The sequence below is a fragment of the Aegilops tauschii genome, chromosome 1, assembly GCF_002575655.3.
Source record: "Aegilops tauschii subsp. strangulata cultivar AL8/78 chromosome 1, Aet v6.0, whole genome shotgun sequence".
Lineage (NCBI taxonomy): Eukaryota > Viridiplantae > Streptophyta > Magnoliopsida > Poales > Poaceae > Aegilops > Aegilops tauschii.
In genome coordinates this window covers 101,007,548-101,033,928 of record NC_053035.3, presented here as the reverse complement: position 1 = coordinate 101,033,928, position 26,381 = coordinate 101,007,548, and the positions used below count along the sequence as shown (strand labels likewise).

Below are 26,381 nucleotides of genomic sequence, written 5' to 3'. Positions count from 1 at the left end.
CAAGGGTACGTGGACACACTCTCCCCTCTCGTTGCTATGCATCACCATGATCCTATGTGTGCATAGGATTTTTTTTGAAATTACTACGTTCCCCAACATATGTAAACGACACGGTTGGGTTACCCACGCCCGTATTGATGAGAATCCCGTCATAAGGGACATGATCTCTGCTTCGACAAGACGTGCCAATGGAAACTGCGTCTCGACACGCAGAACGGCGGACAAAAACGGTTCGATATAGTGACCGAACAGATGTGATGTCATCTTGCAAAAATTTGTCAGCGGATGGGACTCGTGGAATATTATATTCCCTCTGCGGTTGTGTGTTGTGCGTGTGTTATAGGTCCGGACACATTCAATACGTCCGAAGATTATCTTGGAGTTCGGAAGGAGGAACCCGCCTTGCAATGCCGAAGACAGATCTACGCGCCGGATACCTTGTCATTGAAGCCAGGTTCAGGGGCTACTGAGGGAGTCCTGAACTAAGGGGTCCTCGGGCGTCCGGCCTGTTAGCCTTGGGCCGGACTGATGGGCTGTGAAGATACGAAGACCGAAGACTGCACCCGTGTCCAGATAGGACTCTCCTTGGCGTGGAAGACAAGCTTGGCGACCAAATATGTAGATTCCTTTCCTTGTAACCGACCTTGTGTAACCCTAGGTCCACCCGGTGTCTATATAAACCGGAGGACTTAGTCCGGAGGCGGAGGACTCATTACCATAGTCATACAGGCTAGACTTCTAGGGTTTAGCCATTACGATCTCGTGGTAGATCAACTCTTGTATACTCATATTCATCAAGATCAATCAAGCAGGAAGTAGGGTATTACCTCCATAGAGAGGGCCCGAACCTGGGTAAACATTGTGTCCCCTGTCTCCTGTTACCATCGACCTTAGACGCACAGTCTGGGACCCCCTACCCGAGATCCGCCGGTTTTGACACCGACAGAGGTCATCCAAAACCGGGTGGTGGTTGCTCTCCTTGCCCACTTCACCAACACATTCGACGCCTTCTACCTCCTCGGCCGGGTGTTTTGGTGTGGCTCCGAGTTCATCGCTTTCACCACCCACAAACAGGTTCACGGAGTACAACAACATCTTCCCCACCGCGACGCGCATGCACACTCTTCCGTACCCCATCGACAACGCCCCGGAGGAGCAATGAAAAGGGCGCTCGGAGGAGGAGCGAGGTGGAGAAGGCGGCGGCTAGGGTTCTAAACCCTCTATCTTTTTTTAGTCCATGTTATGTTAAGTTGTAATCGAACTATGTTGGAGTTGCTATGGGCTTGTTGGCCCTTTTCTTAAATTCTATTATTAAGTTTTCTATTTGTTCTATTATTAAGTTCTTCCTAGTTTGAGCTATGTGGTCGTGCTATGGGCTTGTTGGCCCTATCTACATATCGGAACTACATATTTGTTGATTATTTTCTTAGAGAGCTCGGCTTGTTAGTAGGGTTCCCTTGTTAGTAACCACCTAGTGCATGCAAGCAAGCTTTGTTAGTAGGATGAATGAGTACAACTAAGCAAGGGAGTGGCTCTTTTTTTACACAAGGAACAAATATGTAGCCACTTAGCTAGAAGAGAGGAACCAGCGCAGTGACCGTCGCTGCATCCGTGGCGGCTGGCGTGCAAGAAAGCTGCTCGGTCAGTGCATCATGGCGGACGCATCGGCGCATGCAGGCTCGGTCGGTGCATCGTGGGATCGTGGCATCGGCGCATGCAGGCTCGATCGACGGATGCAGGCAGGGTTTGCTGGGTGCATGCATAGCAGGCTTCTGTCCTGGCGGCGCGCGCAGACGTTTAATGCAAGCGACGGCCCAACGAAACCACGGCCCAACGGTCGAACAACGACACCACCCAACGCGGCCCCACTTGTCAGGTCTAACGGACGACACAGTCCAGCATGGCCCCACTAGTCAGAGTTAACGGTCAAGCCTTTGACCCGACGGCAACGTCCATTGTACCCAGTTATGAGGGTTTCTGGTAAGGGAGTGGGGAAAATTGAGCAAAAATTAAGAGTGCGGGAATGAATGAATAGAGCTAAGGAACCAGGGGAACAGATGTAAAAATCCCTTACTATTAAACATTACCTTTTTAGTCAACATCTTTACCTACATTTAGAGTCTAAACTTTAGCCTCTTTGAGCCCATATAAAAAATAAACGCTGAATATTTTAAAAGACAACTGCACATTTTACAGTAGATACGTACAAGAACTAAGCCAAAAAAATAGCATATGTACACATATAGTATCGCGGGGCGTGGCATGCCGCCGCGCGGCTATGCTAGTGAGTAGCTAGGGGATGTGTCAAATCTGAAATTTAACAGGTAAGCTTGATCAAAAAATACTTGCATGAATCAACAGACATCTTCCAGAAGGCCAAATAAGTCATCTACATGCCCGCAGGACTCAGAAAGCCACAGAGGAGACAGGGGGCAGGGAGAAAACACGCACATGAGTACAATACAAAGTGTACAGACTAATGCCGATGGGCAGAGAATCGAAGCCTTCTGGTTTACTGGACTGTGTACCTCTGCTGCTTAGAAATTGGATGTATGTACAGACAGAAATGGCAGTACAACCCGGAACCCAATTACTTGAACCGAAAATCAAATATCCACATTAGAATCCTCATATGCGAAATTTAATCTGCATAGTATATAAAAATAGTTGACTGACGTTAAATTAGTACTGTGGAGTAGGAGCTCGACCACAATACCTTGTACCAAAAGATCATACATCGAACATAATAAGCATGGCGTAAGGAGCGCCCTCTCGCGCTGTCCACATTGGCAGAGGCGCACTGCGCGTTCCAGCAAATGGAACGAGTGGAGGTCCTCGCGCTATCAATGTGGAGAGAGAAGAAAAGAATGTGTGTGCTGTCGGCACCCATATCGAGCCCCTCGTTCTCTCCTTTTCCTTCACAGGCACGTCTTCTCCTCCCTACGTCTGTCTGGTCCCCTTCTCTCTTGTGCATGTCACCTCCTCCCGGGCATGACTAGTATAGAATCTGAGCCTAGGGTGCAAAAATAGAAAAAATTGAAGATGTACCATCGGATGGGAAATTGATGTCCCAGATTTGGGTGGGTCGTTGTGTGCGTAAAATTTGCAAGAAAGTCCCTCCCTGCAAGCTATTTCGTTCCCCATGCCCCTCGCCGTTCAAACCCAAATCCACTCGGCAGAGGGCTAGATACAGCGCACGAACCAAAATCTCCCCGACGGCGGCCGCGGCGGCAGCCCAGATCTCTCCTCCAAGCTGAGCGAGTACGGCCGGTAGAGGCGGCACAGATCCCTCTTCCATGTTGTTCCAACTCTTGACGGCTCCTTGCCGTTGTGTGGGTGGCGTCCTGGTTTGAGGCGGACCAGATCGGAGCTCGTCGGCAACCTTCGCCCCGCTGCTCGTCACAGCCTCCCTTCTGAAGCTCCGGCAGCGGTGCCTTCGTCGCCTCTCTCTCTCTCTCCTCTCTCTCTCTCTCTCTCTCTCTCATGCTCCAGTATTAGCTCACATCCTCCTCCCTCTCGTCGGCGGCAAGCCGGTGGTGGTCTCCTCGGCTCCTTCCCGACCGGTCCGTGCGACGAGGTGGTTCACCTTTAAATAGGTGTTAACTTTTGTTTGCTAGTAAATTTGTGCTACATCCCAATTTTATTATCATGTAGATTGTACTGCATCTCTCTAGTTCTCTGTTTTCTTGCTCATGTCGAGTGAATGGTGCAGTTTAACAACTCCGATTTGATGGTGCATTGCTAACATTTTGTTCCACTGATTAGTATTCTGGAGGATCAAGTTGGAAGGTTGAGGATGGTTAGATAATCGCGCCGGCGTGAACTTCAGGAAAAATATTAGTACCTGCAGTTCTTATGCAGCTGGAAAGAAATTAAATTGATTCTGCTAGGCAAAAAAATGAAATCGGTCCATTTGTTAGCATATCAAAATTTTGATTCATGTATACATGATTCACCGTGGAATTTGATCCATTTAAACAGGGAATAGTAAGAAGTGTCCTACTAGTATATATGAATTATGATTCCCAAAGATGGTGACATTGAGGGTCAACAATTTATGCATACAGGGCCAACAATTAGAAGTGTCCTAGTAAATATTCTAATTTGTAGACTTATGCCCTAGGCTGTGTCCTTTATGTGATCCTTGTGCCTAACACTCTAACGTCTGAACTACAAAAGATGATCTCATTTTTGACTTTGCAATTCTCATCTCGGACAAGTGAAAAAAATATGTCATCTGAGGATTCAGTAATGGAGGGGAGCAGCACTACTTCGCCATCAGGAGAGCCATAGTTGCAATGGCCACAACATATGCACCAACACTATCAGGTGAGAAATCCGTCTAAGAAAGTAAATAATCTGTTGAGGTACCTAACATTTTGTTAATCCCGTGTGTGATGTTGTTTCCTATAAAATTCTTTGCAGCCATGGAATCGGCCAATAGTGCTCAAAATCAAGATTTCAGCAATGTTAGCTCATTTGCAGAGATTAATTCCCCAATGCTTGTCATTACTGATTCCAGTACAATGAAAAAGAAACAATCGTTCTTTCAAGAGGTACACACACTTCTGGATTTTATGTAATGTAAAATTTTCACTTTTTTCCATGTTCCATGATTTCATTAATATTTCATAGGAAAATATACGGCCTTATCATCTATCATGTTCATGCCAAACCATGGGTGCGGAACAAGTAGGCGCTAATGTGAACAACCGAGAGATTTCATGGTTGAAACTACAAGGTCCTATAAATGTTCACAACCTGTGTTTAGTACTATTGGTCATGTTGTGTTATACTAGTTGAACATATAAACCCTGCTACGCCACCCGCCATTCTGGAGCCCCTGCTGGCGCTAGCGATTTTTGACCCTTCGATCATTTTACTGTTCGCGTTTTTACGCTGTTGTCGATTGGTCAGCCATCAGTTGCTTTTACACACATGCGCTTAGTATATCACTGACTGGCTGCTGGGTCCATCTTTCCATGGGGCCGGTTGGCAGTGGCTGGGTTGCGCGCGCACGTGGTCGTTGTTGTCATGCGCATGGATTGACTCAGCGGAGGGATTGCATTAGCTCGTTTTGCGGGATGGGGTGAAATACCGTTGATTTACTCACCCGCTTGTTACTCTTCTTTGATGGTGGTCCCGATTTGTGTTTTGTCCCACGTTGCAGTGTCTTGCGGGTGAAAGGGTTGTGCTCGCCAGCGTTGCCCGCTGCATGCACGTCGATTGGCTCCCGCGTTGCCCGCTGAATGCGCGTTGATTGGCTGAGAATTGGAATCCCGCTGCTTTACTCGTCCCTGCCTTTTATGGTGGTCCCGGCTTGCATTTAGGCCCGCGTTGCAGCGTCTTGTGCGCGTGAGCGGTTGCATTCGCCATCTCTGCTCGTTGGGTAAAGTGACGCAGAGGCCTGCGCCCGTTGGGTAAAAGAGAGTAACATGGCAGGTGAAAGGTGCACGCATACTTTCTACTCGGCCTTATTTGTTCAGAATCAATAACTCCCGAACGTGCCAGGTTTTAGCAAATCACTCCGAACGCACTCGTTGCCGTCCATCGTGGTGCACGAATTTTGAAGCTCTGGAGCTTGACAGGTCAGCAACCAAAGTCGTTCGGGGATTCTTTTGCTCAGCCCGAACGTTTCTTCCTCCCACCGCACGTCTCTCTCCTTATCCACTCCCACCTTCGCCCACAGCCACACCACTCGTTTTACTCGGCTCGAGATGAGGAGGAGGACGAGCGCCGCGCTGCTCGCCGACGCGAAGCTCTAGGACGGCGCACTCCGGGTCCCCGCCGACCGGCTCAAGCGAGGCGAGTGGCCGCGGCGGCCGTCGAGGCCACCTCCGTCTGCGCGCACATTGATTGCTCGACCTGGCGGCCATCATCGAGGCTGGCGCGCTCCGGGTCCGCGCCGACCGACTCAACGAGGCGACGTGGGCGGAGAGCGAGCGCCGCCTGCTTGCCCGCGCCGCCGTCGAGGCCGCCTCCGTCTGCGCGCACCTAGCCGCCGTCCATGGCCACTGTTGCGGCTGCTCTAATCGCTCGGTGCGGCTATCACCTCCCATGCGGCTGGGCGTCCTTGCCGCAGGCCCGCAGCCACAGCCAGGGGGCAGCGCACCCTATGGCTGCAAGATTGGGGAGGCGCACTACTCGATGACGGGCGTGGCGGTCCTCCGCATCATCTTTTGCTGCAAGGCTGCAGGGAATCCATGCTCGTCGTTGTTCGCTAGGTGACGCCGCAGCCGCAGGTCGAGCTTGACCACCACGGCGGCAAACTGCAAAAGGCATTTGGATCTTTTTCCACTGCAGGTGGCAACATCCTCAACCCCCCGTCTTTTTTTTCATTTTTGTTAGTTTGATTATCTGCAAATTGATGTGCCATGACCCAGTAGAGGCACATCCGAGTTTTGTGTTTAGTTTTCTCACCCCAAATTGCATCCCATGACCCAGTAAACTAGTACAGATGACATGCCATGACCCAGTGCACTAGTAGATATGTCATGGCAATTTTCACCCCCATTCTGTACCATGGTATTTTTGTGATATGTAGTTTTCGATCTGGTTCAGAACTGGTAGGGATATTCTAGGGCAATTTCCAATATGCAGTGAACGGCAAATTTAGAATCGTTCCACCACAATTTTTCCATTTTGTTTTCTTAGGGAGAACCAAATTTTGCCGCGCCAAATTCATACGTTCTGCCATCACTACATAGGAGTTCTTTTTTGCCATGCCGTAGTTTTGCCATCAAGTTTTACATTTCTGTCATAGTTTTGATGTGTCAATCGCATTATTTCTTCAAGCTGATGCATTTTATTTTTGAATTTTCATGTAGCTAGCTGAGTAATGTTATGTCCTATGAAATTCGGTGACTTTCGTAACATGGCATTTCTGTCACAACAATTCCATTATTTTTTGTCACATGGCATATTCTGTCATTTTTCATTTTCCTAGTCTTTTTGTTCATAACTTGGCAAATTCATTAATGGTCACATGGCAAATTCAGCTATGGTCAAATGGGAAATATATTAGAAAACTATTTAACATACATGGCAAGTTTCTTTTTAAAGCATGGCAAATTTAGTTCATGGATCATGGCAAATTTTACTAATTCACCATGGCAAATTTAGTTTATGCATCATGACATTTTTACTAATTCACCATGGCAAATTGTAGTTAGAGACAATAATTCTAAATTGTTATAATAAAGTTGCCATGGCAAACTATAAAAAGAAAATAATTCTAGGTTAGTTATCAAGAAAGTTGCCATGGCGAAAAATTGTAAATAGAGACAGTAATTCTAAGTTGTTACCAAAAATTTGCCATGGAAATTTGTTGAGACAAAAATAATTCTAAGTTGTTATCAGAAAAGTTGCCATGGCAAATTATAGAGAGACACATAATTCTAAGTTTCTATCAGAAAGTTGCCATGGAAATTTCGTAGAGTGATTTTTTTAAGTTGACATCAGAAGGTTGCCATGGCAAATTGTAGAGAGAACTAATTCGAAGTTAGTTATCAGAAAAGTTTCCATGGCAATTTTAAGATGTTAAAAAACATGGCAAGGTTTTAGATGTTCAAAAACATTCCAACTTGCCATGGCAATGTTTCAGATTTTCAAAAACATTCCAACTTGCCATGGCAACGTTATAGATGTTGAAAAACATGGCAAACTTGCCAGGGCAACTTAAGATGTTCAAAAATATGGCAAACTTACAGATGTTCAAAAACATGTTAAACTTGCCATGCCATTTTTAAAATGTTCAAAACCATTTGCAAACTTGCCACGGCAAACTAAAGATGTGCAAAAACATGGCAAACTTTTTTTATTAAGTTCATACATAAATATGGCAAACTTCTTAAGATGTTCAAAAACATGGCAAACTTGCCATGGCAACTAAAGATGTTCGAAATCATGGCAACCTAATATGCTGAAAAACATGGCAAACTTGCCATGTCAACTAAAATCACTATTTGTTTGTAGTTGTGTTTTTTCCCACGACAACTTATATAGCCATGGGTAAACTAACTTTTAAATCCCATGGAAATTTTAAATTAACTTGTATAGCCATGGGCAATTAACTTTCAAAGCCCATGGCAAATTCACCATTTTATTGACATGGCAAGTTTTGTTTCTTATGTTTGGCATGGCAACTTTTATCCTTTATCGCCATGGCATTTTTACTTATGCATGCATGGCAAATTTTACTTATCATTTACGACAATTTTTACTTCTCATTCTCCATGGCAAATATACCTTCATTTTTTGCCATGGCAATTTTCAGTTAGTGGAAATAATGCATAATTTTGCCATGTTTTTTGTGCACCGAATATGCATAAATTTGCCATGTCCTGGAATACATAAATTTGCCCATGTGACAAGTCTGAAAATTTCATAGTTTTGCCATGTGACCAGGCATGGAACTTGCCATGCTATGAACAAATTCCATAAACTTGCTTTTTTGTGACTAGTACTCCAAAAAATACATTCTACATTTTCCATTATTCAGATTGTAGCATGGCATTTTCCAGTTTATTGGCACGGCAATTTTTACTTTTCTTTTTTGTCATGGGAATTATTTTTTGCCATTGTATTTTTGAATTTTTTGCCCTGGCAACTTTCCCATGCTTTTGTTAGGAATCAAATATGTTGTAAACCTTGCTATTTGTAAAATTATATCATGGAAAATCATAAAATAGTTTGGTCAAACTCGAATGGTACTTTTTGAAATTCTCCCTGGCATTTTTCTGCTTCTAAAGTTGATGACATTTTTTTTGTAGTATAGCAAAAACTAGTCTTTTTATTTGTCACAGAAAAAGTAAACAGAATCTGGGCTTCTTCTTTTGTTGTGCTATTGGGCTTTTTTTTCTTTTTCATTTTACATGAAAAAGGCCCGGGCCTGGGGAGGGCGTTCGTGATTTCGATGCTCTCTCCTCCCGAAGGCAAATTTGACAAATTTGACCTAGAGACGAAATCAAATCACAGAATGAACTGTCCGTGAAACTATTTCACGCGGCTGACCCGTGGCGCCTAGCTCTCAGGCGCTGCACTAGTGCAACACCTGGGAGCTAGGCGCTGCACTAGTGCAACGCCTGGTAGCTGGGCGCTACACTGTATAGTGTGGCGCTTAGCTCTCAGGCGCTGCACACTGACTTAGTAATTTTCTGATCACACGGGTGCGACGCTGGCCGTGTAGCGCCTATCTGTGAGGCGTTGCACAGTGTAGTGTGGCGCCTTCGTGTCGGGCGTCACACAAAAAGGTCAGCCGCGTGAAATAGTTTCACGGATAGTTCATTCTGTGATTTGATTTCGTCTATAGGTCAAATTTGTCAAAAATTGCCCCTGCCGAACGAAAGCGTTCGTGAGGGGTCCAGACCGAACATTCGGGAGATATCGGCGTCCTATTTGTTTTGTCGCTGCGACTGGGCCTGTGTGTTCTGGTCCCGCCTGTAAGTTCAAAGGGTAGAAGTGGGTCGGTTCATTTGAAACTTACAGCGCCTCGGTGCCTGGGTTTGTCAGGGATGCACTATGATCACATTCGCTGAACCATCGTGGTGGGTGGGTGCGCAGCCCTCGCAGTTTTCTCCCCCCGCACCCCTCTCCTTGCCGATCTCGCCAGTCGCTTGTCCTCAACCCCACCTTCAGCTTGCCTCTCGACCTTCCTCGTTGCTCACTTCGCCTGGCTCCGCCTTCCCATCCCCACGGTGGAGTGCGAGGACGAGATGACGACCGGGTCATCCGTCAGCCTCGCCGCCGGGGAGCAGTCGGCCCGCGGTCGCGCGGTGCTCTCCGGCCCGCCGAACACGGTCCTGGCATCGTCCGCGTCGGCGATGGGCCCGTCGATGTCGGCCCCCTCGGCGCTACGAGGTCCGTCCGCTCGCCTACCTGGTGCGATTGTTTGGTTCATCTCGATCGGCATTGATCTGATTTGATTTTTATTCGTGCGGTGCGTTTTATGGTGTGATGGATGGCGCAGGGGCAAGGGCAGCCACGGCTCGCACGAGATGCAGCTCCTGCTCGTGGAGTTAAAGGCCGGTGTTGGGGCCCTCAGCGGCGAGGAGGACGACTTGTCGTGTGTACGCAGTTTTCCTCCCGCTCGTGGAGTGCGCGTTTCGGGCCAGCCTCGAGGGTGGCCGTCCGGACGGCGACGAGCTTCGTCTCTGCATCCAGACCTGCGACGCCGGCAGGCACGCCACTTCTTCGCCCCTCAGTCGCCGGTGCTTTCGTTCTGTCTACGGCGATGGGGTTGCTTCCTCTGCTCCGTTCATGTCGCTGAGGTTTGTTCTTCCATCCTCTTCCTTCCTTTGCCTCCTCAAATTCTTCTTTGGTCTTACTCCTTACAGTAGATTTCTGTCCTCCGTAGGTTTTGTGATGTTTGCCTGTTTCTCGCTCTGGAGTAGGTCCCTGCGTCAATCTTGCCTTCGGCATTGAGGTGAGAAAATTAGCCCCACCTTTTCTTGCTGCCCTACTGTTCGGTGAAATGCTTGTGCCCTGATGGATTCCGTTCTTTTTTCCCTTGTGTTCCTTCGCGTCCTGCTTCTTGCCTGCTTTGCAAGTCTTTGTTTCATCTGTTGGCTCGGTTCAGTTGATTGTCCGTGCCTGGGTATGTTCTGTGTACGATGCAAATTCGGAACAATGGATTTGGTTTTCTGAACCACAAAACTTGTCTAGCTTGAATTAGCAGATTACACCATGAAAATATATTGTCCTTTAAAAAATACTGTGTATTAGTACCTCTTTAGACCCTGCTGCTTGCGATCTGAACCAGTATATACTTTTCTACAGTTTAGATGTTATATCAGTTTGCAGATGAATTCGTGGCTAATACTAGCATTGTGAATTTTTCATGTTTGTCTTCCTTCCTTTCAACCTGATGCATTCAGCAACTCAGCAACAGGGACTGATCAGCATGTGCATAATGCTCGTTGGTGACTATTCCTTGCTTTCTTATCACATGTACGCCATGGTTATGAGGGATTATCTTAACTCTATTGCTAGATACTGTGTTTGAGTTTTATCCATCTGTTAACCACCACCTGAAAATGGTATCAAAATGTCTATGCTTAATTGTTCAGACACTGGAGCAGAAAAGGCTATAATTTGGTCTCACTTTGATTCTGTTACGACTAGATATCAAGTTTATAGCATGTGAACTCTAAAGAGTAGGAACTAAGGCTGCGTTCGGTTTCTCTCGGCTCCGTTAACTCCGCTCCCGGAGCGGACCATCCTTTAGCTTAATTAGGCGGAGCTGCCAAAACCCAACTCCTGAACTCCACGGAGCGGGGAAGTTCCGAACACGGCCTAAATCTTGTGCTTAATCACTGCCTACCCTCCTGAGAACCAAAGCAAAAAATGTATAGTCCACACAAGTTTTAGTTAAGATTGTATCCATATCATATGGTACAGGTATTGCCTTGCTGATACTGACGTTTTGCTGAACCTAGACTTATAAATTGCCCTGTATCACACTCACACAGGTGGATCCTCGGTATACAAATTAGTACTTAAGCATTGGCTTTTCTGAATAAGAATAACGGCGTACATACCTGAAGAATTAAAACTTGCAATAATATATATTTCTACTTTGTACCACCTGTCTGAGAATGTCATAAGTCTTGTTTTTACACATCTTGAAATTTCTCAATCTATTTATGATTCTGCACAACTTTCAGTCTATAATTAATTTTCCTGTCAACCAGCATCCCAAGCAAGCAATATCAAGGTTGGTTAGCACACGTGTTACGCTTCCTATATATGATATGGTCCATATATGCACATTACACGTAAAAAACTTGAGTTTCATGCAAAGATTTAAAAAAACAGCTTATTTTCTATCCGTGCACTCTTGGTAAAAAGTACCGCATATTGAAACTTGTGCATTGTACCTTGCAGATATTGCAAGGCATCTTCTTCCCGTCTCAGTAATCAAAAAGTGCACCATTGGACTGATGTACCGGAAAGGGTAGTGCCACTGGAGATAATTATTTCAGATCACCTTCTACTTGATGGAAGTCATTATCAGAATGTATGCATACAACAACAACAACAACAACAAAGCCTTTAGTCCCAAACAAGTTGGGGTAGGCTAGAGGTGAAACCCATAAGATCTCGCAACCAACTCATGGCTCTGGCACATGGATAGCAAGCTTCCACGCACCCCTGTCCATAGCTAGCTCTTTGGTGATACTCCAATCCTTCAGGTCTCTCTTAACGGACTCCTCCCATGTCAAATTCGGTCTACCCCGCCCTCTCTTGACATTCTCCGCACGCTTTAGCCGTCCGCTATGCACTGGAGCTTCTGGAGGCCTGCGCTGAATATGCCCAAACCATCTCAGACGATGTTGGACAAGCTTCTCCTCAATTGGTGCTACCCCAACTCTATCTCGTATATCATCATTCCGGACTCGATCCTTCCTCGTGTGGCCACACATCCATCTCAACATACGCATCTCCGCCACACCTAATTGTTGAACATGTCGCCTTTTAGTCGGCCAACACTCCGCGCCATACAACATTGCGGGTCGAACCGCCGTCCTGTAGAACTTGCCTTTTAGCTTTTTTGGCACTCCCTTGTCACAGAGAATGCCAGAAGCTTGGCGCCACTTCATCCATCCGGCTTTGATTCGATGGTTCACATCTTCATCAATACCCCCATCCTCCTGCAACATTGACCCCAAATACCGAAAGGTGTCCTTCCGAGGTACCACCCGGCCATCAAGGCTAACCTCCTCCTCACACCTAGTAGTACTGAAACCGCACATCATGTACTCGGTTTTAGTTCTACTAAGCCTAAACCCTTTCGATTCCAAGGTTTGTCTCCATAACTCTAACTTCCTATTTACCCCCGTCCGACTATCGTCAACTAGCACCACATCATCTGCAAAGAGCATACACCATGGGATATCTCCTTGTATATCCCTTGTGACCTCATCCATCACCAATGCAAAAAGATAAGGGCTCAAAGCTGACCCCTGATGTAGTCCTATCTTAATCGGGAAGTCATCGGTCTCGACATCACTTGTTCGAACACTTGTCACAACATTATCGTACATGTCCTTGATGAGGGTAATGTACTTTGCTGGGACTTTGTGTTTCTCCAAGGCCCACCACATGACATTCCGCGGTATCTTATCATAGGCCTTCTCCAAGTCAATGAACACCATATGCAAGTCCTTCTTTTGCTCCCTATATCTCTCCATAAGTTGTCGTACCAAGAAAATGGCTTCCATGGTCGACCTCCCAGGCATGAAACCAAACTGATTTTTGGTCACACTTGTCATTCTTCTTAAGCGGTGCTCAATGACTCTCTCCCATAGCTTCATTGTATGGCTCATCAGCTTAATTCCACGGTAATTAGTACAACTCTGAACATCCCCCTTGTTCTTGAAGATTGGTACTAATATACTCCGTCTCCATTCTTCTGGCATCTTGTTTGCCCGAAAAATGAGGTTGAAAAGCTTGGTTAGCCATACTATCGCTATGTCCCCGAGACCTTTCCACACCTCAATGGGGATACAATCAGGGCCCATCGCCTTGCCTCCTTTCATCCTTTTTAAAGCCTCCTTCACCTCAGACTCCTGGATTCGCCGCACAAAACGCATGCTGGTCTCATCAAAGGAGTCGTCCAGTTCAATGGTAGAACTCTCATTCTCCCCATTGAACAGCTTGTCGAAGTACTCCCGCCATCTATGCTTAATCTCCTCGTCCTTCACCAAGAGTTGGCCTGCTCCGTCCTTGATGCATTTGACTTGGCCAATATCCCTCGTCTTCCTCTCTCGGATCTTGGCCATCTTATCGATGTCCCTTTCACCTTCCTTCGTGCCTAACCGTTGGTAGAGGTCCTCATATGCCCGACCCCTTGCTTCACCAACAGCTCGCTTTGCGGCCTTCTTCGCCATCTTGTACTTCTCTATGTTGTCTGCACTCCTATCCAGGTATAGGCGTCTGAAGCAATCTTTCTTCTCTTTAATCGCCTTCTGGACATCATCATTCCACCACCAGGTATCCTTATCTTCGCTTCTCCTTCCCCTGGACACTCCAAACTCCTCCGAGGCCACCTTACGAATGCAAGTCGCCATCTTCATCCACACATTGTCCTCATCCCCTCCTTCCTCCCAAGGGCCCTCCTTAATGACCCTCTCCTTGAACACCTGAGCTACCTCCCCCTTGAGCTTCCACCACTTCGTTCTAGCAACTTTGGCACGCTTATCCCGCTGGACACGAATCCGAAAGTGGAAGTCAGCAACCACCAACTTATGCTGGGGTACAACACTCTCTCCAGGTATCACCTTACAGTCTCTTCTCGAGAGGATGAAATCAATCTGGCTAGTGTTGGCCACTACTAAAAGTCACCAGATGTGATTCTCTCTTTCTAAAGAGGGTGTTAGCTACAATCATGTTGTAGGCTAGAGCAAAGCTTAAGACATCTTCTCCTTCTTGATTCCTGATGCCATAGCCAAAGCCCCCATGCGCCCCTTCAAAACCTGTGTTAGATGTACCCACGTGGCCATTGAGGTCTCCTCCTATGAAGAGCTTCTCACCAATTGGTACACTCCTAACCATGTCTTCCAGGCCTTCCCAGAACTCCCTCTTGGTGTTCTCATTGTGGCCTACTTGCGGGGCATACGCGCTGATAACATTGAGAACCAAGTCCTCAACTACCAGCTTGACCAGGATAATCCGGTCCCCATGTCTCTTGACGTCTACCACTCCATACTTGAGGCTCTTGTTGATCAAGATGCCTACGCCATTTCTGTTTGCAGCCGTCCCCGTGTACCACAGCTTGAAGCCGGTATCGTCCACCTCCTTCGCCTTCTGTCCTCTCCATTTGGTTTCTTGGACGCAAAGGATATCAACCCCTCTCCTCACCGCTGCATCAACTAGCTCCCGAAGCTTCCCTGTCAGAGACCCTACGTTCCAGCTACCTAAGCGAATCCTCCTAGGCTCGGCTAGCTTCCTTACCCTTCGCACTCGTCGAGTCAAATGCGAAGACCCTTGCTCATTTTCCACTACATCCGGGCGCCGATGTAGCGTGCCACTAAGGATGCGACGACCCGATCCTCGCTCACTTGCCACCGTATCCGGATCAAGATACGGCGCGCCACTTGGGGGGTGACGGCCCGGCCCTTGCCCATTTTCCACCACACCCGGGTTCCGATGTGGCGCGTCCGCTGCATCAGAATGTATGCATCATCGTGGTATTTACTCATGTACTATGAAATTAAACTGAGCTAACTGAATTATCTTTGCAAAAAAATATTAGACCATGTATATTACCAAGTGTGTTCTTATTTTTCGCTTTTCAGGTAGTTGTTATAGGGGAGAACAAAGTATTAATATTGCTGATTTGTAATATAGAATGATCCTTATGGTCAGATTTGGCTAAATTTTTATGAATGTGTCGCTTGAGTGTCCCAAATATGTGCTGGATTTGATTAGTATGTTGTATGCTTGCTATGTTCCAGCCTTCCAGGAGGATTGTTCTGGGAATACATTGACAAACATGTTCTGCTTTTAATGTTATTTCTGTACATAAAACATACCAAATTAAGAACTAATGTACCCTTCTTACTTGGAAATAGCTTGATCTGGTTGGAGATGTTCTAGCATTCAGCGTGGGTTCTTGGGTTAGGCTGGCTTCTAGGATTGACCGATGCTAAATTAAGAACTAGGATTTGGCAGCAGGCATGGTCTGTCCGGCGTGCTCAAGCCTTTTAGGTTGTTATTATCATTTACAATTAGGTTATGCTAAACCAGCAAATAGAGCTTCACCATTTAAAATTTTGATCCACCAATGGTGCTCCAGTGATTTCTACTTATTTGTTGTCGTGTCTTGGTAGTTTGATAGAATAGGGCATGCTTTTCATATAGTTTCGTTACATGATGTTACATCGGTTTTCTGACAGATTAATCCATCACAAGCAAACAAAATAGGAGACAAGGCATCATGAAGCAACCATAGCAGGCTATGACAATTGGTTGTAATAAATAAATGGAGAATACCCACTGGACAGAAGTTTCTGAGCTAAATATGTTAGCCATCCTAAACCCACTAAAAAACAAAAGAGAACAATACCGAACCTGAGTAGTATTTCAATTTTATTTCATATTATTTCATATATATCTGTCATCATATAAGTATATTGCAAATAGAAGGGCTAAAAACAACTGTAGAATTTCTGCCAAATGAAGCTATGCAATATATGGAGCTAACTTGCAATAGGATCCCATGGGATTACAACTATGAGAAGGACAGTCTGCTAAGAAAGAAATTCAGTCCACTCAAAACGAAAATCAGTCTCTTTGGCGTCAGATTGAACAAAAAAAAAAAAGAGACAAGGCCATCAACAGCCTAACAAAAGGTTGGGGTGGTGCGCTAGACACTGGCTATGACACCAAGGATGAGCTTCAATGTATAAGATATGTCAGAGTGTCGGCTTAATCATGCCTTGCTTCATGTGCAGTATGTTGAACTCACCTTGATGAATCAACCTTGGTCTCAGTCTCTCAAATGATATGCTGCAGCAAACAAAGTCAGGACCTTGCTATTCAGATGATGAACAGCAGTGCTGATGAGTTGGGTGCTTTCAACTATGATAGCTCGGATGAAGAACTCTACCGCTCAGGTGATGGGCTAGCTTCCTTTTCCTTATAAGTTGTGCCCCACTTATATATTTGGCAAGCTTATGATCTTACTAACAATGGTACTAATGCGACATCTATAGCCCTGCCCTGCGAATTGCTTTTGTTATGTGCAAGTATGAGATCTGATGTTGTAGGAACACAATGTATTTTTACACCCACTGCTTTAAGATGCTTTTGTACACGCCCCTGCATATTGCTGTTCTACTATGGAGGCTTCTTATGCCTGGTGCTTGCTTCTATTAACCAACTCTGTTGATAGACTGCCATCAAATGAAGTACGGTACAGATGAGACATTCAGCAATGACTACCTAATACCACCGTCTTCATGTCTTGGTCTTTTCATCTGGCAGTAGATACAAGACTCAGCCTAATGTTAAGAGACAAGTGCTATATCTATGATGCATCTCTCCTAATACAACTTGGTTTATAAAGCCAATGTAAGCTATCATCAAGTGATCTCATAACTTTCTTTTGAGCTATCATGCTACCATGTAATAGAATATATAACAATATGTGTACCTAAGTATCTATTAATTTGGTTCTAAATCACTCATTTGCATGGTTTAAATGCCCGGCTCGTTTCTCGCTTTTTGTGCCATGGGCACAACGGGGTCATCTAGTTACTACAAAGCATAATGTAATGCGTGCCATCATTCTTTGTTTAGTACTGTTGAATTAAAATAATAATCTGCCTTTTTGTTCATTACCATTTTTTAACATTGCTATTTCTGCTTTTATGTGGTCCTTGAAACTTGTAATCTGCTTGAGGCTATGTTAAAACTTCATCAAGTGTGAAGATATGACACTTGCATGGACCTGTGCTAACTGAACTGTATTTGTTAGGTTTGATCTCTACCAGCACAAGAAGCTTGATGAGCAAGAAGCACTAGAACTGGAGGCAAAAGGCTGTAGCTTTTCTGTTCTGTAACACCATTCTAGCCAAGTTGATGGAGTTTCTAATGTCACTGCTTGTTGAGCTGTGATTTATTTTCGCCGTTCATAATCAGTCTTGCCCATGATGTACCACAAATGATCCTCTAATGCAATGTAACACTTGATATGTATTTATGTCTCTTCTGTTGGTTCATGATTGTGATTGTGCAGTTTGAAATCTATGTTTGCTTGAAGTGGATGAATTAAGTCTCATGCACTGAAAGATATTTCTGATGATGCTCACATACTTTTTAGTGACCAACATGTTCGAATTTCTTGCATGATTCGTGATAACACAAGTTACTGACGAAATTAGATACACAGAAGCTTCACGCAGTACATATGTGCAGATTTTTTATAAATCTAAGACGAGAGGGCATATGTACAGATCTGAAAAGTAGTTTTATTAATGAAGAATTGTATGACTGATATATGGGGGGCAACTTGTATACGATCAGGGCTTGGGATGCGGTCGTACGATCAATACATCTGAGCCATCTAATGGCGATACTATGGTACAGATCGAGCAAGGTGGAGAGGTGCTACACATTTTGCATGAAACACCTCAACATGCTGAAATATAGCAGTCTGAGCTCCTCTCACCACACGACTCAGCAGTCAACATCAAAATCAAGCCATTCTTGGCACGAGCAGCCGGAGTGCATCGTCGTGAGCGGTGAGCCGCTCCGACGTGCGCCGCTGACCTCGCTGGATCAACCATGCCTAAGTTTCACAGCCACCCAGATCCACCCGTCCCAATCCTCCATGTCGCTGGATCTTATGGTTCCAAGGCACACTGCCTCCATCTCCGGCCATCACGAGACCCGACCCTGCCATGCCATGCGATCCAGCTGCTAGAAAGTGTCGCCCCTCTTCCAAGACGTCATCGAGTTCCTGCCACACGCATCCGTTGGATACGGCGTCCCGGTACCCTCGGTGCGGATCTAGCCGCAACTCTGTTGTTCCCCTTTTGCGAGACTCATTTATTGGGCGGATGGCGTGGTTTGTGTGTTAATTCATGTCTTGATATGTAGTGCAGATGCTCCTCTCGTCCAATCCCATGTTTGTGTTGTTCATTAATCTTATGCAAGCAAGCTTCTTTGTTTGTACGTCCAATCATATCTTTTCGGATGTACGTGTATTCATCAATTTGTCCGTTTCAAAAAAAATACTCATCAGTTTGTAAGCCAATCTTCTTTCTGGTGCATTTTATCTAGCAAAAGTTTCTTTTTGGGTATATTTCTTCTTCCATACCTGTCAATGATATTATTATTGTGACATAAACACATTGGTGATGTTTTTTCTTTCAGGCAAAAAAGATCTGTTTTAGGCAAGAACACTTGGATGATGCTGTTGTTCAGTACAATTTTCAGCTTTTGAAAACAAGCACGTGTGAAAAAAATTGTGATAAACATTTTCAAGTTTGTGTTCTTGATGATGGATTCTGTACATTATTGGAAAATATGGCACAACCGGAGATATTCCTATGTCAGTAATGTCTACAGCTAGAGAGCAGTTTTAACATTTAATTATATATATTTTTTACATTCCCAAAAATATTTGTTTCATGCATATACCATTTAATTATATATATATTTTACATTCCCAAAAATATTTGTTTCATGCATATACCGTACTTCACGCAATCCATTTTGTGTGTACCAGGTACTTACTACAAAATAAAAGTGAGAGAGCTACTAAAGGCAATATTACGAGAGCTCAGGGGGCTGGATGTATAATTTGTCATCCAAACCCACCTCACCATCTGTACCATACGACAACCATCTAATGGCCCAATTGCTACTCCCTCCGTTCCAAAATAGATGACTCAACTTTGTACTAATTTTATACTTGAGTTAGTATAAAATTAGGTCATCTACTTTGAAACGAAGGGAGTAGATCGCATATGAAGCTCCGATCTCATTCTAGTCTCCTCCTTGATATATGAGGGGGGGGGGGGGGGGGGGGGTTAGAAATGTACATTAAGAACCGTGCACCTCTATCTGTACCAATGATGCTGCATCTAATGGCTCAGGTTTGTTTTTCTATTTTTGCACCCTAGGCTCATTTTCTATACTAGTTGATCCCCTCCCGGCGCGATTGCTCGCCAGGTTCACTGCCATTACTGATCGAGACAGCAACGTGTGTATTTGGGGTTCTCAAGGGCATGTATAAACTCCCGCAGGGCATGTACTCCTGTCAGGGCGAACCCTCGCACAGAATATCTTTCGCCAAAACCCCTGCACAGAATATCTTTCACAAAAAAATAGAAAAAGAACGCACAGAATATTCACGTACAATACAGAAACTTGTTTATCACACTGGTTTGATCCATGTTCACTCAACATAGGCAGCCAATATAGCGCTTTATCACGTATAAGTGTTCCACTCTAGACTGCCTATTTGAAAGCTCGCTACAGGCATGCTTAGCTGACAAAGTTTAAAGATTAACTAGAAAAACTTCGATGCCCCACAAGGCAATGGCGACCAAGTCACATTCACTGAGATCAACGCAGAACCAGTGTTTATCTTCTGAGTACCAAGCCCATGGCTGTTCGCCCGGAAGGAACAACAATGTTCAGCTGAACTGGATGACTCCGGGCCAACCTTGAACTTCAGCTCCAACCAAGAACGTATAGCTACAGCAACCACAGACCTCTTTAAGCATCGTGACTCACCAATGGCACCATCAAAGAGTTGGATTTCTTCATCCAAATCACTGGTAAAACAACCAAGGCACAAATTGAAACCCCTCTGCACTTCTGATATAAGAACTTCTACAGTCGCCTCAACGGCGTGCTCGATACGCGATACTGTTATGTCAATTGCACCACCATTGCCAAGGATACGTTTTGCACGTGCGCGTGCGCTCGATACGTCCACATTCCCTATGAACGATGCACCATCTATAAGCGATAGATCATGCGTTTCTTCTTCGCCTGTCTTGATCCTCATGTCATATTCAATTACAATATCGTCACGAAAATCTATCCCTCGCTTAGGGCCAGTCATGTGGATGAGAGAACCCTGTAGAATTCATATCATTTAGTATCTCTTCATATAAAAGTAAGAGTAATCTGAAGCTAAATACTTCCATTATGGTTTTCACTAGTAACACTATTTACTTGAAAGGATATTTTGCAATTGCTGGAACAGATCTTTGTCGTTTGTCGAACTGAATGGTTACAAAGTGCATAACGGTGTTAATGATGGAAAATTGGTCGTTTCAAAAAAAATGATGGAAAATTGGCCCCCTCAATTTATTCGTTTTTGTATCAAATCCTAAGTATTTAGTTGCATAAACCTGTTCAAATGAGAAGAGAAAAGAAAGCATTTTTTAGTAATGGGATCATTCATGCTATGCATCTTCACATGTCAATAAACAAAAGAAAATCAATTGTGTGGTGTAACTAGTAGCAACCAAGAGTCCAAAACTTAAATCTTTTTTATTTTGTTTGGAATTAATGATAGCCACAGTTATGTAAGTTAGAACTGTTTTCATAGTGCATTGTCATTTTGCAATATAAGAACAATCTGAGACTTCGTATAATAGTGGTTTATAAAATCCAAAGTATTAATAAGCTGCTTTGGGACAGATTAATATCACTGAAGCATCTTTAATAATGACATCAAAGAGATTGTTATACACTATCAGGATTATGTATGGTCCAATCACAAGTTCTATGCACGTGATATATTATGAAAAAAAATAAGTAATTTGAAATAACGGAAAAGTCTACGTAACCCCCTTAGGTATCAAGATTCGTCTGCTTAACCCCCTAAGTATGACATTGGGCATTTGACCCGCAAAGTATACCATACTGTCTAAAGTCTAACCAATTTCCTAGTGTGGTTTTGCACATGTGGCAGCATCCACGTAACGGAGCATGTGGGCATAAACCACATCCAAACCCGCACCAGAGAGTGAAGACAGCATTTAACACTTTTAAGGACCCAAAATACCTGGTTTTATACTTGAGGGAGTTAAGTCGTAGACTTACGTCAATACTTGGGGGAGTTAGATAGACTCATTCCTAGAAATATTTGCAGATAAGTATGGGTGTGCACCTTCTCCACAGTGATGGGAGCATCTCTGGTAAAATTGACGACATAATTACGCAATGGATCCAGATGATCCCGCACTGCTATGTATCCATACAACTGTACTAACCCATCATCACCAGTAATTTCAGCCAACTTCAATGAGAAAACTTGGAACATGTGACTAGGTGCATGCCGCAGGCAAAATCCATTTAAGTAGAAGCAACCTGGTGGGTCTGCTAACATCATTGCCTCCAAACAAGCTTCATAAAGAAAGTACAAAGTTATACACTACTTGGAAATTAATACAGTAAACATAGAATTGACACAGCAGAAGTGAACATGCTGCTTGAGGATTCCATGGCCCTATTGAATATTTTCTATTTCATCTTAGTGCAAACTATCTATGTTCATTATCTATTATTTAAAAAGAAAATAAAAACCAACATTTTGCTTTCCCTGGTGGGTCTGCTCCTGTGTGAGCCTCTCAACTTCCTCTTCCAGATATGTCCTTCGCTCTCCCCTCCAGCCTCCTTCTTCTCTCTCCCTGGCAGCTCCAGTGCCCGGAGAGGAAGGAGAGGGAGGCTTTGTATATTACTCTTAGGCTCCCGGAGGTGGCATTGCAAGGGACGAATAAAGCAATGCCAAGATCTGGAACCCCTCAAGTTCATCCCAGATCTCGTCGAATCCATGGTGACAAGTCGGAGGTGCCTAAGGGGAATCTGGCTGGAGTTCTTCCAGATCCGTATGTCCCCACATTGGCAGATTTGGTGCTCTAGGTGCTGCTTGCTTGCCTTCAGCTCTCAATCTTTTTCTCTCCTGTTTCTTGCTACTTTCCTCTGCTGGCTACCATGATGGTAGCGACGCGGAGGTGTGAGTTAAATCTAAGGGTGCTGTTAGTATTGATCTTGTCATGATCGGTCATGTGGATGTTGTGTGATGTCATGAAAAATTAGCTAGCTATGCATAAGGCGTGCATGTCAGCAAGAAGCAGCAGCTAGCAGTATAGGCATGCATCCAGAGTTCCAGACTCTTCAGGATATGGCTGTCAGCAGTAAGAAGCAAAGTCGGATTTGACTTTGAGCTGTACACGGAGAGCAGTAGGACCTAGACAGCAGTAAAAGCTTGCATTGAGCTGTCCTGCTTAGCTATTATGTCAGTAGATGGTAGTCTGGGTAGCAGCTCTGCAAAAAAGAAGGAATCGCTCTCCCGCACCTCATCCCCTCCATGTTCCATGCAACGACTTCGATTCTGTCCTGTCCATTTTCTCCAACCCCTTCGTTGCGCGGCTTGCCAGACAACTCCGAAAGCATGATTGTGCAACTACACAGCAGTGGATGAGCAACTCCCGCAAGTGTGGCAAGCAAGCAGTTGGACCAGGAGGCGTGCAAGTGGCCTATGCTACACCAACCACTCAACAGCACCAACAACCAGACCTACTATTACTAGTCTTCAGAGAAGACGACAGATGCAGTAGATCCAGAGGTGAGAGCAACCATGGCCACCTCCCTCCATCCATCCTCTCCACACGACGATAACACTGATCCCCTCCAACACCAGCAATCCATCACATCACCACCACAAAGAATTGGAAGCAGCAGCATCAGCGCTGAATTTTTCCTCCACCACCACCACAAGCACACCAACTAGCGGGTTTTCCTCAGCGACGACAGCAGCGGCGATGAAGCTGGGGTAAGTGGAGTTCAACGACTGGCTGTGGGAACTGGGCGCCAGCGGCTTCCATGTCCTCATCGATTTGGAGGGAGGCCGGTCAGGGAGGAGCAGCGTGTGCATGTGTATAGGAAGGAGGCAGAGGCAATTTGGAGGGGAGGGAGAAGAGGATGGGCAACCGGACATGGGTCACAGGTGCCAAGATGCACGGATGTGTGCTGCATGGCTGGTTGTGTGTGTGTGTGTGGGGGGGGGGGGGGGGGGGGGGGGGTGGCTGGCTGGCTTGAGCCTACCACGTGCGAATCATGCTGTATGATTCAGCATTTGGGTAATAAAAAATTTATATCACGCAAATATTTTCTAGAGACAAATCGATCGACCTGACTTCCATACAGGCAATCAAAATATTTCTAAAATTAGCATGTTGAAAGTTTAAAAGGTTTGACAACAACCTTGTCCAAAACGTAAGTACTACTTGGGAACATGAGGCAGTACAAATAAATAGGAAAGGAGGTATTGATCACTTACTCTCCTTACAGTCCGCAATATTGTATTGTTTTCTCCAAGGATTAGGATCAGTGCTCTTGTATATAGAACCATCACGGTGTTTGGATTTCGGAAGTGTATACAAAGGGGCTACACCATCAGAACGTTGCTCAACCATCTTTGCAAACAAGCTATCGTATTCTTCGTCATCGCTCGCCACAATTCCCTCCCCATGACCAGAATCATCCACAGCTTTCCCCCATGTATCTTGTTTGCCACCTATAACATCTATAACCTCCAAGGTTGTCCTACAGGCACTTTCATTACCATATATAACATCCATGCTGGTTTTCCTCGCATCTTCACCATGGGCTTTAAACACCTTTGTTATCGGCCTCCTCTCTACGTTGTTCATGCCTTGACTGAAGGTAGGGTTCTCGTTGGCAGAAGAGATGAGCAGTCGCATGTCTAGTTTACTGATTTCATCGCTTTTTACTCCACTGCTGCCGTCCATATTCTGAGATCCATGAGGAGATCTACCAACAAAGAGCATAAAAAGTCAATTCATCATCCGGCACAAATAATATGGTATCATCAGTCAGGATTGAAATAGCAAAGTAGTACTATTTTCTACTCTGAGGAGTAAGTCTGAAATCGATTCTTATTTTTCTTTCGGCGATTTTCTCCTTTTTGAGAATCATATGGGTTTATGAAAGGATTTCCCCCCGTTTACCTTCAAAAATCAACATTAGGGTGAATAAAAAAACTATTTTTTGCCGCAATCCAGATCCAAAACCATCGAAAACAACTAGAGTCGCGAGATTTAACATCAGAACAAGAAAACACACCTGTGAACGCGACGGACAGGTGGATAGGGAGATTCCATGGGTGCGAAAACTTGTCGCGCAAGCGCTGGCGGCCACCAGCGAGGCGGAGCAGAGGCCATGAAGGATACGAGTGGTCGCGAACAAGAGCAGAGGCGCTGCATTAGGGTAAAAGAGGAGGCAGCTTCAAGGCGTGGGAGGAGAAGAAGAACCGACAATCAAGCGGAGGATTTCGATTTGCATATGAGGGAGCGGCGGCGGCGGGGTGAAGGAAGGCTAATTTTTTTAAATAATACATTTTTTTATATTAAATTACACAAATATTACGCCGAAAAAATATTTTTCACAAATAATACACCGTCGGCCCGCTGCAGGCCGACTGGACCTAATCGGCCCACAGCAGGCCGATCGGCTTGCTGCTGGCCGACTGCTGGCCCGCCTGGCACGCGTCGGCCTCGGATTGGGCTGGCCACGTCGCGAGGGGGAGGGAGGGAGCTGTCGGCGCTGGCGTGCCCCTGTCGGCCTACCGCGGGCCGATCAGCCAGCTGCTGGCCGACAGGGTGCGGCCCCACCTCGCGCGCGGCTGGCCGGCTGCTCCCTACGGCCTTATCCTCCCCTTCCTCCCATTTCTTCTGTTCTTCTTCTGTTCTTACCTTCTCCTCTCTCTACACAAAAATGCCACCAATTTATACACCTAAATGAGCAAGTTTTTCGCGATTTTGGCACCGTGAATGGATTCAACTCAGTTAGGGCAGCCAAAAGAGGTCTCGATCTACTGATGGGGTAGCTCGTGGTGGTCGTGGTGAGCATTTGGTGGAGGTGGCGGTGGTGAAGTTGGGGCAGTGTGGTGGTGGTGAAGTTGGGGCAGTGTGGTGGAGGTGAAGCTATCGTTCGTCGTTCTTCGTTGGAGGCGGAGCACCGACAGTTTGGTGGCCGCCGTTCGTCGTTCTTCGTTCGCACGCACGCTTCAAGGGTATATTTCAGCAAACATTTTATTTTTCGTAGGTGCTCCGGTAGTATTTGTTAATATGTTTCGATGTGAAATAAATTAGGTGTGCGATTATTGTTATTTGCCCCGGTAGTATACGTAAATATATTTAGATGTCAACTAATAAGTTGTGTAAAAATGTGTAGTTGCTCCGGTAATATTCCGTACTATATGTGAATGTCAAGTATTTAGGAGTGTCAGTATTTGTAGTAGTTCCGAAAAAAGGTCCGTAATATAGGCAGTCCAGTCAAATATATTAATCTGTCAATATTTGTAGTTGCTACGGCAAATATTCGTAATATACTTGTAGGTGTGTGAATTGTATTAGTTGCTCCGTTAATATTCTGTAATATATAGCTAGGTAATATATAGACATGTCTAATATTTGTTAGTGGGGATATTAAGTTGTTGCTTAATACTTGTATTTCGTTGTTGAAAAAAAAATAGGTGAGTCGAGATGTTCGATGTAGTGAAGTTCAGATTTTACTACGGTCCTGGTACTGTCCAAACAACTGAGATGGGAGTAGATCTGAGTGAATTTACTCACATAGAGGTGCCAATGAGCGCACCACAAACATGGTCTGTCAGTCAGTTGAAAGAATGGATTGCGGCAAGTTTAGGTCTTGATACTGAAACACACACCGTCGGTGTTCATGCATTGTGGACACGGTCAAGTTCAATAATTACTTTTATTTGAGGCCAATAGAGGGAGACTCCGATTGGGTGCGGTGGTTACAAGGTTGTGAACGAAGGGGATGCAATCCTGTTGCTTTAGTGCTTCCCGTCGTGAAGGAGGTCACTG

At 45.1% G+C, this 26,381-nt stretch overlaps 1 protein-coding gene and 1 long non-coding RNA gene across 6 annotated transcripts; one reads left to right on the top strand and one right to left on the bottom strand.

Annotated features, from left to right (window-relative positions):
- Nucleotides 1-5,646: 5,646 nt before the first annotated feature.
- On the top strand, nt 5,647-17,747 carry LOC109760455 (uncharacterized). 5 transcript variants are annotated; one of them, XR_012203402.1, is made up of 6 exons: nt 5,647-6,303; nt 9,511-9,858; nt 9,968-10,268; nt 10,355-10,423; nt 16,455-16,616; nt 17,480-17,747. It is a non-coding gene; the product is annotated as an uncharacterized lncRNA (long non-coding RNA). The 5 variants fall into 5 exon arrangements; XR_012203395.1 differs by having other exon boundaries at nt 5,695-8,933; nt 9,311-9,858; XR_012203409.1 differs by lacking the exon at nt 5,647-6,303 and adding an exon at nt 10,875-10,947 and having other exon boundaries at nt 9,346-9,858.
- Nucleotides 17,748-19,821: 2,074 nt separating this feature from the next.
- LOC109760457 (uncharacterized) lies at nt 19,822-24,853 on the bottom strand. The gene is made up of 4 exons (XM_020319278.4): nt 24,616-24,853; nt 23,810-24,303; nt 21,638-21,873; nt 19,822-20,596 (listed from the first exon to the last, which is right to left on the bottom strand). Exons 1-4 carry the CDS (start codon nt 24,753-24,755, stop codon nt 20,021-20,023), a joined length of 1,446 nt encoding a protein of 481 aa, XP_020174867.1. The 5' UTR covers nt 24,756-24,853; the 3' UTR covers nt 19,822-20,020.
- Between the last annotated feature and the right edge of the window lie 1,528 nt (nt 24,854-26,381).

What these genes read in the sequence shown, in the direction of transcription:
- LOC109760457 (XM_020319278.4), bottom strand. Translation starts at nt 24,755, where the DNA reads ATGCAGCGCCTCTGCTCTTGTTCGCGACCACTCGTATCCTTCATGGCC. An exon ending in CCTGTCCGTCGCGTTCACAG is followed by an intron (nt 24,304 to 24,615) that starts GTGTGTTTTCTT and finishes CTTTGTTGGTAG; the next exon opens with ATCTCCTCATGGATCTCAGA. An exon ending in TATTGCGGACTGTAAGGAGA is followed by an intron (nt 21,874 to 23,809) that starts GTAAGTGATCAA and finishes TTCTTTATGAAG; the next exon opens with CTTGTTTGGAGGCAATGATG.